Below are 13,941 nucleotides of genomic sequence, written 5' to 3'. Positions count from 1 at the left end.
TCAGTGTTGAAAACTTCAAAGAGTGGATTTAAACTGAATTCTCACATTCTAACATGGTAACAAAACATGCAATTTACGTGTTGAGTTTTGACTCTCACACGTGTTCTCACACCGCTCATTATGTGTTGGGAATATGGATCTCATGTGAAAAATTAAATTCTTGCATAATAAGCTTTACGCAACTCACACCACGTCTCTATGTATTAGGCAGACATTAATTATCAACACAAAACAAAATATTTTCTTCCTAAAACTAAAACCTCATTTTTGGTTTGGTTTTTTTTTTTTTGGGCTCAAAATCTGGTTTGTTTTGCTGCAAAACAAAAACCACGGATTTCATCACTTCTGTTTCTATTTTCATATTCTTGAAATTCTCCTCTCTCTCTCTCTCTCTCTCTCTCTCTCTCTCTCTCTGTGACCTCTGAGATGGGGAAGGAAACGAGGGTTGAATCGAAACCAATATTGTCATTCCACAAAAACAACCATGTATTTGTGAAGTTTGCAGTCTGTTTTGTCTTAGTTGGTCTCGCTTTTCGACTCTTGTTTTCCGATTCTGCACCTTCTATCGGCTTAAATTTACCAGTAGAGCCACCTTCTCATTGCAGCTGCAGACCAGCAAGAAACAGAGTCCTCCTCCTCCTCTGCTTCTGATTCTTCTTTATTTCCTGTCCAAACTCAAACCTCTACAGTTGTTGATTTTCCTGGAAGTAACTCTCAAACATATGACAATGGTAAGTATTTTCTTTTATTTATGTCCCTGTTTTGGTGTTTTTGTTCGGTTGAAACCACATGCATCAATGCGAAAATCCAAATCAGACAAAGATATTTTTTTATGCAAGCGATATTCTACCTATACTAAATTCATCTAAACTACGGAGATGGAGATTCGAGTTTTATACAGTTTTAGTATGTAACTGATTTGTTCACTTTTACTAAATAATGTTGTTGCAGTAAAGTGTGACCTTTTTACTGGAGATTGGGTACCAGACCCATCAGGTCCAAGATACACTAACGAAAGCTGCCATGTGATGGAATCTCATCAGAATTGTATGAAGAACGGTCGCCCCGATTCCGAGTACTTTTACTGGAGGTGGAATCCAAGAGACTGTGAGCTACCCAAGTTCAATCCGCAGAGTTTTCTTGCTACGATGAGGAACAAATCATGGGCCTTCATTGGCGATTCGATTTCGCGTAACCATGTCCAGTCATTGCTTTGCATTCTCTCTCAGGTACACTCGAAACTTGAAAACTAGCTTATGTTTACTGAATCTATATGCTTTAGATCTACTAAACTCTGTTGATTTTGCTTTGCACTTCCAATTAACCGCAGTAGCCGCTGTGACGATTTGGTCTAGTCACACTAAGTTTCCACTTTGTTGGACGCGGCCTTAAGCTCGAATCTCATGGACGACTGTTGTAATAAAAAGACGTTTAAAAGAATCATTTCACTTTTTAATGAAACCTTAGCCACTTTTTCTCTTTGGAAATTGCATGGAAGTTTAGATCAAAATTAGGTTGTGGATTACAGCTGAACTTTTATGGCGGCCTTAGCTTTTTAATTGGTTGTAGAGTCATTTTCGTAGCTGGTTTACCTACTATGTGGGATCATAATTGTTTCAATTTGAACCTCGTTTAGGGAACGTTAATGATTGATTACTGATGTATGATTAGCTCCTAGAGATTTCAAAGTTTCCATCGAAGCCCTGAAGATTAAAGAAAAGTTCTTCCCTGCCTCGGTTTCCCTATCTCACTCTTCCTCGCGCTTCTCATGTGAGCTCGGGAAAAGAGGTTGGAAGATGGGGATAAGGAAACCGGGGCAGGGAAGTTTCTCTCGTATGTACCGACCCCATAGCGGTTGATATGTTTGGACTGTATAATTCCGGTGTAGATACAGGACCTACCATGATCTGACATTCTTGTAGATTGCATATCTTCTTTGCTGGCTTTCCATTTTCTGGTCGCAAATGATAATATTGATCAAAATTCGGTGGTCATGTCCCACAGGTGGAGCAAGCTGTTGAAGTATACCATGACAAAGAATACAGGTCCAAAAGATGGCTTTTCCCCTCTTACAACTTCACCCTTTCGGTAATTTGGACTCCGTTTCTCGTCAAAGCGGGTATTTTCGAAGACATGAATGGAGTTTCTACTTCCGAAATCCAGCTTTATCTTGACGAGCTCGACAAGACATGGACTGATCAGTATAGCAGCTTGGATTATGTGGTGATTGCCGGAGGGAAATGGTTCCTAAAGACTGCAATTTACCATGAAAACAACACGGTCAGCGGCTGCCATTACTGTCCCGGAAAGAACTTGACAGAGTTAGGGTTTGAGTACGCATATCGCAATGCCCTCCGTCTGGTTTTCAATTTCATCACCCGTTCGGATCATAAAGCGTTTGTTCTCTTGAGAACCACCACACCCGACCACTTTGAGAATGGAGAGTGGTTCAGTGGGGGGTATTGCAATAGATCAGTGCCATTCAAAGAGGGTGAGGTTGATATAAGAGATGTCGATGATGCAATGCGAAATATCGAGCTGGAAGAATTCGAGAAGGCTACAGCCGAAGGATCGGAGAAGGGAGTAGACTTTAAACTACTGGACACAACCTACCTTTCACTACTGAGACCTGATGGGCACCCAGGTCCATACAGGCAGTTCCAGCCATTTGCAAAGGATAAGAATGCCAAAGTTCAGAATGATTGCCTACATTGGTGCTTGCCCGGGCCAATAGACTCTTGGAATGATTTGGTTATGGAATTGTTGGTCAATGGCGAAAAATATCGATGATCGAACGCCTGGCTTATAAAGTCTTGCAGCTGTGGTTTGTCCTGTGATCAAATCTGTGCCTAATACAACAGGCGCGACGCTGACCCGCAATCCATGAAATGTAGAAAGGCTTTGCCAAGGAAAAAAGTGAAGTTGCATGTAAACATATTTATTCTTTTACAATGTCAAATTCTTTGGCCAAGCTGCAAAACTTCATACCCTTTTGTATTACCACAGAGCATATATATGAAACTACAAATCTCACAGAAAAATCCCATTTCTGTAAAACTTATGTACCTACCACTGCTGGAAAGAAGAACGCAAAACTCCACATAAGTTCATCGTTAAGAAGCTATTTACGACTTACAGTTCTCCCTGCCTCAAAACTACTAGCACCATGTAAAGAAAGACCATTGCACCTTACTCCTCTATAGTTCAGAGAGTTCTTGGCTAGCATCATGCTGCCATAGGGCAGCGCAGATTGGCAGTTCACCAGTGTTTCTCTTCTTTATACAAGAACCGAACCTAGAATCTGCCGTTCAGCCATACCCACGCCACTCGAGCTAAACCTCATGGTCACTTACAGGACCAAAATGTCTATTTGCATCATATAAGTACTACTCAAATCCAATGAAACTACTAATAAACAAAAATTGAAATGAGCATGATAACAAATGCAATGGAATTTGATTGGTTCTTCTCAGCTTGAAAAGCAAGCAAACGTCAAGACAACCGAGAATGCATATTCCAGGAAATTTAACTCCACAACCTTAAATCAGAACTCACATTTCAATTCTGGATTATTGAACTAACAAGCCATGTCGGAAACTGCAGCATCACCACAATTTTACAGAACAACAAATAAAGACAGAAAGTGAAAAGCTTGGGTTACATTGAAAAGGCAGCTCTTTCACCTTCCTCCTCTTACTTGCTTGAAGTGGATGCATCTGCATTCCTTGGCTTCGGCTTCAGAAATCGATCCTGCGTAATTTAACATGTAAATTATAATGCTCACGTCCCAAATGTTCAGCAAAAATGCAACATAACCCACACACACACATATTGAACTACAGCAAGCTACACACACACACATATATTGAACTGGGCAAGCTAAAATACTGATTTAAGTCTCATTTGGCAGGAATTTAGGCATATTAAACACACCCAGATGCGCAAATCGAGGGAAATTGCATAAACCTGAAATTCCTAAAACTTCAATTAAGAAAATGAAGCTCTGAAACCCTGGATTTTTTTTTTCCCACCCGAAGGAGCAGGATCTAGACACATAAATCAAAACCCAATAGGCTCATTTGATGACTCGATACTTTAACACAAATCGTGGATTTGAAACAAAGAAACATTCGAATTGATGAATCTGAAATTCTATAAGATAAAATAAAACTTGAAGAGATGAATAAATAAAAGGGGAAATTACGTTATCGTAGAAGATGAAGTGGGCTACGACGACGGTGCCTACTATGCCCCCCAAGATCGCTACGGGTCCTGTCAACAGACTCCATTTCCTGTATATCATTTTCTTCCTTTTCTTCTTCTTCTCCTCCTCCTCCTTCCCTTCTCTCGATGAAGCTCAGGTCTCTGGTAAGCTTTCGATTTACATGGAAGCGTTATACGAAGAGGACCAAGTTTATTGGGCCTATACTTGGGCTACCCAAAGTCTAAAAGGACCTGTTCTTGGGCTTTGCGTATACATCAGCATGATTTTTCGGATAGACGGAATCAGAACCAAGGGTTTCTAATTGCTTCAGAAAAATTGATCCTTATAAAATGAGTTGCATGGATACCCACAATTTATTTGTTTTTTTTATTTTCTTATTTTAACGACCATCGTATCCCATTGTTAAAGTTGCCAAAATACCCAATTAGGGAATAATTTTAGCATTTAAAAAAAAAATGAATGGGTTAGGTTTCAAATGAGTTTGTGGATAAGTCGATAGGGTTTCAACTCATTCTGGTTGGAGTTGAAACTTGTTCATTTTTGAAAGCATGTATTCTGAATGGTGTGCTTTTTTTGGATGAATCAAGGGTATCCCTCACACGTAGGTGAGGACTAATCCCTCGAGCTGGGTCGGACCCTATTTAGGGGGAAACTCTCCCAATGCTGACTTCTCCATTAATGGTGTGCTTTTTATTGCTTGATGTTTGGCAACTATTTTACATGAAATAATACTTGGGCGCTTGCTGTTCAGTATCCAAATATTACTCACTTTTGACTTGACCCAATAACAAATAAACACGTGTAATTTTAAAATAAATTAATATACTCCCTATTCTGGTAAAGAACAACCTTAAATGCCTAACCAAACATCCATTTCTTTGTCGTTCTCTACCTCCCTCCCCTGAGAGCGTTTAAAGAGGGGTGCGAGAAGATTTATAGGGTTGTGAAAAAGTTTCGTTGATTTTCCATCCGTTTTCTCCATTTTCTGGTCCATATCAAGATTCAAGCTTTCCATGCGAGTCCAAGCATGTTAGTCTCCTCCTGTTTATATTGCTCAATAATTTGCTTTGGTGCCTATATGTACTACTACCAGTAGTAGTAACGTAAGTACATTTACTTTTGCATTCGATATTCCGAGTTTCTAAACTTTCAATCTGCAAAACAAATGTTCCCCGTTACATATGTATAACATATTGTTAATAGAAGGATCTCCACCAAAAAGAAGTTGTACAGGGCTAAAGGATGGATAATTTTTCCTGTCTAGTTTAGTCTTCTATTTTGTATCATTAAACTACCTTACGACAGCATCTCATTAACAACTTACGCTTAATCCACCTTGCTTAATATTAATTTGAAAAAAAATGCACTCCTTATATGCAACCTGTTGTAATGTCCTTTTCTTTTAACAACATCGCGATCAGCAACTTGCATTGCATGTTGTCTATAGCTTTCGTGTACCAGATTTTAATTTTTTTAAGTGATATTCAATCACTACAATTGGACACAGTTGTCTTTTTCTTTGTTTACTTATTTATTTATTATTTTGTCTACCTATATCAACTTAAACTAAAAAAAATAATATTAACCAAGACCAAAAAGTATATACAACACAACGTCTAGATGGAGCCGGATACCGGAATAGTTCTGGAATTCCCTAAAAAATGGACCACATCAGAATTACGTACGCTACTAAAAGTCCAAGAGAGATGAGACTTATCAAGTGCCGTCATGAAAAATAAAATATGATCGAGAAATTTCTGATTGAGCCGACATCAAAGTATTAATTACGCCACGTCCATATGGAGTCTGATATGATAATCTTAATTAATATATTGTTTTGCTTGTGAGTAAGCAATATCATAATCAACCTCTCATTATCTCAGCCTCCATATTTAATCCAAAGGGATGCTGCAAAGTAGCAAAAGACTCAAACATCAATTTGTAACTTCTTTGGCGTCATTTTACATCATCATAATGTCATATTGTGCGGGATATACATGATTGAATAAAGTTAACAATCGGAATCATTCAATTTATTAATATTCATTTGAAGATCCTTCTTACAAAAAATTATTTGAATTGGAGATCATTTTACCATCTAAATGTATCAAATAAATGGTTAGTTCATTATGAATATATTATTTGGTACTTGTATCGTCAATTTTTTCTATTCATTTGAATGACTAAATAGTCTTCAACTAAAATGATTTTTTTTAGGAGTGATTTTCAAATGAAGATTAAGAAATTAAAAGATTACGATTATGAAATTTGGACGGTCAAAATATTTATTTCCAAAACAAGAATGAGCTCATACCCTGTTACATCCCACATCACCCAGAGATGTGGATCCTGTAAGCCTTATATGTATATTCCCATCTCTACCTAGCACGAGGCCTTTTGGGAGTTCACTGGCTTCGGGTTCCGTACGAACTTCGAAGTTAAGCGAGTAGTGCGCGAGAGCAATCCCATGATGAGTGATCCACTGTGAAGTTTTCGTGTGAGTTTCCAAAAACAAAATTGTGAGTGCGTGATCGAGGCCCAAAGTGGACAATATCGTGCTACGACGAAGTCGGATCTGGAATGTGGTGGGCCCAGACCGGGATGTGACATACCCCAACTAAGGATCCTTAATGAAAAAGGTTTAGACTAAGTTTAATTTAGCAAAAAACCACCATATACTGTTATTTAACCAGAATGACTTCTTATTTAATCAAGACAAGTTATATCAAACATTAAACACATATGGGCTGAATTAAAGCCCAAAACGAAATATTTGTTTTTTACAGCCATACCCCTAACGGAACCCCATTATGTCAGCTAATTCTGTTACAAATAAACTTTCTTTTATTTACAAACATGCTACTACCTCATTATTGCAACAGACAAAGATTAATGGTTTATTCACATTTTCATGTACGGCACAATAACCAATGAATGAAAAGTCAATTAAGCACAGAAGATACGGAGAGGGAGGGAGGAAGAGAGAGAGAGAGAGAGAGAGAGAGAGAGAGAGAGAGAGAGAGTTGCCAATTTGAGCTTTTCACTTGTCCGTCGAAAAGTCAATTATAAGTGCTACAGCTGCATGCCATGCATGGCTGATCAAATTTCTAAACACCATCTCTTGGACCACATTCCTCTGCCTCGATCTTCATTTGAATAACAATATAATTTAAACAAAATTTAAAAAAAATTAAATTAAATTCTTTTAACAAAGCTTCTTTATATGTATTTCTTGAAGTTCCAGCTGAATTTGGAAGCAATAGCTGGTATTTATCTTGGATTTAAGTACGGTTGGTTGCCATTGATTGGTACTCCGCGTTCCAAGTTCTTCTTCCTTTCTTACCATGCCTGCGTAATTATGTATGTGTCAATCAATTATTATCACACACACTCGCTCTCTCTATTTGTTAATAGTTAATGCTAGAAATATCAAATTTCTAAATCAAATGATTCAGATGTTGATAATTGAATTATTACCTAACCAAAAGCACATGCAAGTCGCACGCCAATCCATGTTCAATTTCAGAAATAGTCAATTTACGAAATAGTGTAGTACCGTGTTCAGTTTCAGAAATAGTAACCGAGTTTAGTTTTAGAAATAGTACTCTATTTAGTTTCAGAAATAGTCGGTTTAAGAAATAGTATAGTACCCGTGTCAGTTTCAAAAATAGGAAATGCATTTAGTTTCAGAAATATCCTTATTCAATTTCAGAATTAGTCGATTTAAGAAATAGTGTAGTACTCGTATTCATTTTTCAGAAATAGTCAGTGTTTAGTTTTAGAAATAGTATAATGCATGTGTTCAGTTTCAACAATAGTAAAATACTAGTGTACAATTTAAGAAAGTGACAATCCCGCGTTCAATGATTAGTTTAAGAAATAGTATAGTATCAGTTTCAGAATAGTGAGTTTAAAATTAAGAAATAGTGAGAAAGATAAAGAGAGTGTGTGAGTGTGCCGGACGCACGGGTCCCAACCATCAATTTTTGTTACTTTTTTAAAAATTTTTATTGTATTAAACAAGATAAATACCCAAATGATGATAAGTTTTCCCAAAAACCCTAAGTTGAAATCCAAAGCTAGAGCCTAACCTTCTGTTCCAACCTAAGTTCCAAGCTGTACGAAATTGATCACAACTAACGCCATGTACATTTGCACTCATTTCTTTTGTTTTTTAATATCTCTATATAGATATAATACTGATATGATATGCAACTACTACAACATATGCATCCTATGCAACTACTACAACATATGCATGCATTGTGACTGGCAGGTAGGAAGAGAGTTGAAAATTTGAGAAGTGGTGATCGCTATTTACAGATGTGGAGGTCGGCTACAAACCTACAAGGCTTAGTAGCCAAGTACTTAGCAGCCAAGTAATTATGTCGATAAATGTAGGGTAAATGACTAGGCTTGTGAATGTACTTTGAGAATAGGATTCTTTACCCTTCTCTCATATTCTCTTATTTTGTTTTTATCTTATTATCAAAAACTAATATAAGATGTTGACGTGACTTAACCGTGATTGTTTAAATAGGATAGGAGGGGAGGGGAGGGAAAAAAAAGAGGAGAGAATCCTACTCCTTTGTGTGAACAATATGTCAGCATAATCATCTAAGGAAATTGACACACGCATGAAAACGTGTCAATTAACTAGCAACATCATTGAACAAATGTTGCCACGTTTTGTGTAGGTCTCGTGTCCAAACTTGCTCGATTTATGACTCATTTAAATGTGTTTTTAAAATAATTAAATTTTTTTTAGAGAAAATATTTTTTGATTCAAAAAGCACTTAAAGTGCTTTCTGCAAGAAGCATTAATAATATGCTTCTTTTTATTAAGAATTGGTTCTAAAAATATTTTCACTAAAAAAACTTTTAATCATTTTAAAAACACATCAAAATGAGCTTTTATTCATCCTGCGAATTTACACGAAGCACTTAAGCCACCCAACTTGTCAGTAGTGCAGGTTCCAAGCTGAAATAGGAGAGATTACCTTGTCCCAATGCATCGTTACTCTACACATACACATATATACCTCCATACGTATACAAAATATAGACAAGTAACAAACATAAAACAATAGATATTTAATATGTCATGTATTTTTTGAAAACGGAAAAAAAAAAAAATGGCGAGGAAAGAAAAGCCAGCACAGAGTCTGATAAAAACCAGCAAAGAGAATCAAACCCAGTTGATGTCGAAATCAGAGGCACCATCGGCAATGCTATCATAATCAGCCCCAGATTCAAATCCATGACCGTCGCGGCCGATTGGGGCAAAAAGAGCCCCTAATTGCGTGTGACCCATTAATAGGTCTCACGTGAGGGGATGTGTTGAAATATCACACATCAACCATATCTTTGAGAAAAGAAGAGCTTAAATATCCTAACCCCACTCCAATGAGCTTTTTGTGATAAAACCTCACACTTGAGGATTGTTCATGTGGTAATTACCAAATTAGAGATAATAAGTGGGTCCTTTGTCCATCTCTCTGAGAATTCTATAACACCGCCTAGACACTAGGCAGCTGACCATTGCCCCAATTAATTTCTAGGCGTTTGAAAATTAACAAAGGGCGCCTACGTCCGCTTAGACGTTCGCCTAGTCTGCATAGTTCAACTAGGCGCTTGTTGAATAATTGGATGAACACTCATTATATGTTTGTTCCCCATATTTTCAATGTGTTCTAATATTTTATAATCTATAGGTCATTTTATTTTGCAATTGGGAATTGTTATTAGCACTCCAAAATTTTCAATTACACTCTAAACTTTCCATATTTAGAAAGAATAATACACTTATGAGAAGTGCAAAATAAGATTTTTAGAGTACTAATAACAGTACTCTTAAATTTAATGTTTTGAATTTGACGTCTCTTTTAGGGGGGTGTAGTCAAATTAAGATTTGAAAGGATTTTAAAAGACTTTAGAATCAGCTTGTAGTCAATTAGGATTTTTAAGAGGATTTTAAAGGACTTTAAAGTCATGGTGTAGTCAAAGTAAGATTCAACAGGATTTGAAAGAATACATCCAAATCCAGGTGTAGTCAATTAAGATTTAAAATTCGTGGTACAAATCTGTAGGTATTCAAAATGTTATGGATTTTAATGGATTTCATTAAGTAATGGATTTTGGAGGATTTGAGAGCCAATTTATGAATAAAAAGGGCTGTGAAGAATCCCATTCACACCCGTAGGATTTCTTTCTTCAAACTGACTTCTCTCTTGTCATGCTCTCAATGCTGTACTCTTGCGACAACTCGTTCTTCTCCTTGGCGTCCACCTTGGCAAAAGTACATCTTCGCGCTTGAGTTTGGTAGCTGCTCTTCACAGGGTTTCAAGGCCTGGCAGTGTCCGCACCACGGCGCTAGTTTTAAACCCTCATCGTTTTCATCGGGATTTAATCGCACTTTGAGCTGCTATTTTGTGCTATCTAATAAGAGCCAAATGGCAATTAAAACCCATTTAAATTTTCGGCACAAAGTTGTCAACTTCTGATTGCTTCCTTTATTGAAATTTTAAAACCGTCAGCAGCTGCTTTTGCTTTCTTATCTTTCCTTTTCTTCCATTTGCTCAAATTGAGAGAGAGACAGATTCTAATGGTGGAGAGAGATTTTTCATATTAACCAGCAATTAACTCAAAACATCTTTCACATTTAATCGTTGATTTTGTATTTATCTATTTAGCATTTTCATTAACAAATATTGGGTGATGAGGATATTGATGCATAATACTAGTTTATCTATGTATAGTAAACTAGTACATGACCTTGAGCTTTTACAATGTGTTTTTGTTGTGGTTGCTTAATTTCTACTTTGTGTGTCAGATTTCTATATCATTTATGTTGTAGGAATCAACCATAAATCTATAGAAATCCATGAAACAAGATCATACAAATTCATAGAAATCTATAATAAAAGTCCATATAAATCTTTCAAAATCCATATAGATTTGTAAAGTCTATTAAAATCTTTTAAAATCTGTCACTTAAAGAAATCCTCTAAAATTCTCTAAAATTCAAATTGACTACACCCTCTTTAGAAATACTCTTGGTATGCAATTAGCATTTATAAAAGAGAATTCTTAATTATGTAAAAGACGGACATAAAATTTTGATAACGCAAGCATTACGTTTGAATTGACATCACTCATATGATTACATGGCTGGCCATCCCTGTCAAAGACCTCTCCCTCCAGAAGTTGCCGTCCTCCCCTCTCTCTCTCTCTCTCTCTCTCTCTCTCTCTCTATCACGCACACATTACATCCTTGCATAATATTCCCACCACCACAACCAAACAACACAAACCCTACAGTAAGTACCAAAAGCAAACCTCCCTAATCCCAATTAACTATTAATCTCTGTCTCTCTCTCTCTTCCCAAAACACCTCACATCTATAAAAAGCAGCAGCTCACCGGATTCATTCTCATCACATGCCCACATAACTTTTCTCCTCTCTCCCAAAAGCGCTTCACGGAAAAGCACTTACCCAAAAAGCACAAGTTAACCACCATGGCAAAATCGCAAACACCTCACATAGCAATTCTCCCGACTCCAGGCATGGGCCACCTCATCCCACTCGCCGAGTTCGCCAAACGACTCGTCCACCTTCACAACTTCACCGTCACATTCGTAGTCCCGTGCGACGGCCTTCCCACAAAAGCCCAAAAGTCTGTCCTCGAAGCCCTGCCAACCGCCATCGACCATGTCTTCCTCCCTCCAGTCTGCTTTGATGACCTCCCACAAGGCTCCAAAATCGAAACCATAATTTCCCTCACCGTCGCCCGATCCCTCGCCTCCTTCCGCGATGCCCTCAGCTCCTTGGCCTCCCGCGCGAAGCTTGTCGGGCTTGTCGTCGATCTCTTCGGCACAGACGCCTTTGATGTCGCCAAAGAATTCAACCTCTCCAACTACATTTTCTTCCCGTCCACGGCCATGACCCTCTCTCTTTTCCTCTACTTGCCGAAGCTCCACGAAACGGTGTCGTGCGAGTATCGAGAACTCTCCGACCCTGTCACGATTCCCGGGTGCATCCCAATTCCCGGCAGCGAGTTGCTCGACCCGGTTCAGGACCGGAGAGACGAGGCCTACAAATGGGTTCTTCATCACACGAAACGGTACCGTTTGGCGGATGGGATTATGGTGAATAGCTTCACAGAGTTGGAGCCAGGTGCATTGAAAGCTTTACAGGAGAAAGAACCAGGTAAGCCGCCCGTTTACCCGGTTGGACCGCTAGTTAAAATGGACTTCGGTGGCGTTTTGGATGACCAGTCATCCAAGTGTCTGAAGTGGCTGGATGAGCAGCCACGTGGCTCTGTACTGTATGTTTCTTTCGGGAGTGGTGGGACCCTCTCTTTTGATCAGATCAATGAGTTGGCTCTAGGGTTGGAAATGAGTGGGCAAAGATTTTTGTGGGTGGTGAGGAGTCCTAGTGACCATGCTGCCAACACCGCTTATTTTACCGTTCACAGCAAAAATGACCCTTTGGAGTTTCTTCCCAAAGGGTTTCTAGAGAGTACCCAAGGGCGGGGTCTGGTGGTGCCTAATTGGGCACCGCAGGCTCATATTCTAAGTCACGAGTCAATAGGTGGGTTCTTGACCCATTGCGGTTGGAATTCTACATTGGAGAGTGTCATAAATGGTGTACCTCTTATTGCTTGGCCACTATTTGCTGAACAAAAAATGAATGCTTTTATGTTTACCAAAGATCTAAAGGTGGCACTGCGACCCAAGCCCGATGAACATGGTTTGGTTGGAAGGGAGGAGATCGCGATGGTGGTTCAAGCTCTCATGCAAGGCGAGGAAGGTAAGCGACTAAGAAACCGAATGAAGGAACTAGAGGATGCTGGTGCTAAAGCTCTTGGTGAGAATGGGGCTTCCACAAAGGCACTATCTGAAGCCATCACAAAGTTGAAAACCCAAATTCCAAATTAAAATGTGATCTCAGTATCTTCAGGCATCCACCCACTTTACTTTTGTATTTTCAGCTTTCCAGTGATATGGTCCAAAAGGGTGCAATGATGGTATAATAGTTGTTGGTTGACCGTAAAATATTATGTATTGAACGGCCACTTCGATCCTTTTCTTTTGTATTTATTCTTGCATTTGTTGTTTAATATCTCTGCTAATTAATAAAACATTCATTCTCAACTAAAATTCTATAAAATTATCAGTTTAATCATTTAATTAAAATAGAACATGAATAAGAAATATGAGGTAGAAGTGTAATTTTACTTTTTTTTTTCAAAGCTTCATCTATCCTAACATATCTCTAATTAAAATATAAAAAAAAATAAAAATAAAAAAACTTTCCACTCCCACATTCCTTATTCCTTATGACTCTCTTTCTTTCTTCTTCTATTTCAAAAATAAAAATAAAAAAATTTCCCACAGTGTCCATATGCTTGTACATGGATATGTAAAGTTGGTGAGATGGATAGCCTTGGTAGGCTGAGGCACGATATGTAATGGGGTAAGGTGGTGACCCAACTGGGAAGAAACCTGTTACATCACGATAAAGTCGTGGGCACATATGTATGGATGAAGAACCGGAGGTAGGGCAAATATGGCAATTAATATTAGGGAAAGTGATAATTAAGAGGAACAGTATGAACCCCCACACCACATATATGGCTGTCATGGTGTACAACTTGGAGAGGTTTTTCAAAGTGATCGGTACACGGAATACATCACGTGTTATTATATAAATT

The 13,941-nt window shown here is 38.2% G+C and overlaps 2 protein-coding genes and 1 long non-coding RNA gene across 3 annotated transcripts; 2 read left to right on the top strand and 1 right to left on the bottom strand.

Moving 5' to 3' along the window:
- Nucleotides 1–257: 257 nt before the first annotated feature.
- LOC103941998 (protein trichome birefringence-like 25) lies at nt 258–3,147 on the top strand. The gene is given in 4 exon segments (XM_009352195.2): nt 258–597; nt 599–731; nt 952–1,229; nt 2,005–3,147. Coding segments are annotated over 4 exon segments (1,368 nt in total). The 5' UTR covers nt 258–426; the 3' UTR covers nt 2,791–3,147.
- Nucleotides 3,148–3,434: 287 nt separating this feature from the next.
- Nucleotides 3,435–4,494, bottom strand: LOC103941997. Its single transcript, XR_666562.3, has 2 exons — nt 4,205–4,494; nt 3,435–3,750 (listed from the first exon to the last, which is right to left on the bottom strand). It is a non-coding gene; the product is annotated as an uncharacterized LOC103941997 (long non-coding RNA).
- Nucleotides 4,495–11,607: 7,113 nt separating this feature from the next.
- Nucleotides 11,608–13,311, top strand: LOC103965901 (hydroquinone glucosyltransferase-like). Its single transcript, XM_048566150.1, has one exon. The coding sequence runs from the start codon at nt 11,744–11,746 to the stop codon at nt 13,163–13,165; it is 1,422 nt and encodes a 473-aa protein (XP_048422107.1). The 5' UTR covers nt 11,608–11,743; the 3' UTR covers nt 13,166–13,311.
- The last annotated feature ends 630 nt before the right edge of the window (nt 13,312–13,941 follow it).

Source organism: the organism of the source record quoted next, unplaced genomic scaffold, assembly GCF_019419815.1.
Source record: "Pyrus x bretschneideri cultivar Hongxiangsu unplaced genomic scaffold, Pyrus_bretschneideri_v1 Contig40, whole genome shotgun sequence".
NCBI lineage: Eukaryota > Viridiplantae > Streptophyta > Magnoliopsida > Rosales > Rosaceae > Pyrus > Pyrus x bretschneideri.
This window is presented reverse-complemented; position numbering and strand designations above follow the sequence as displayed.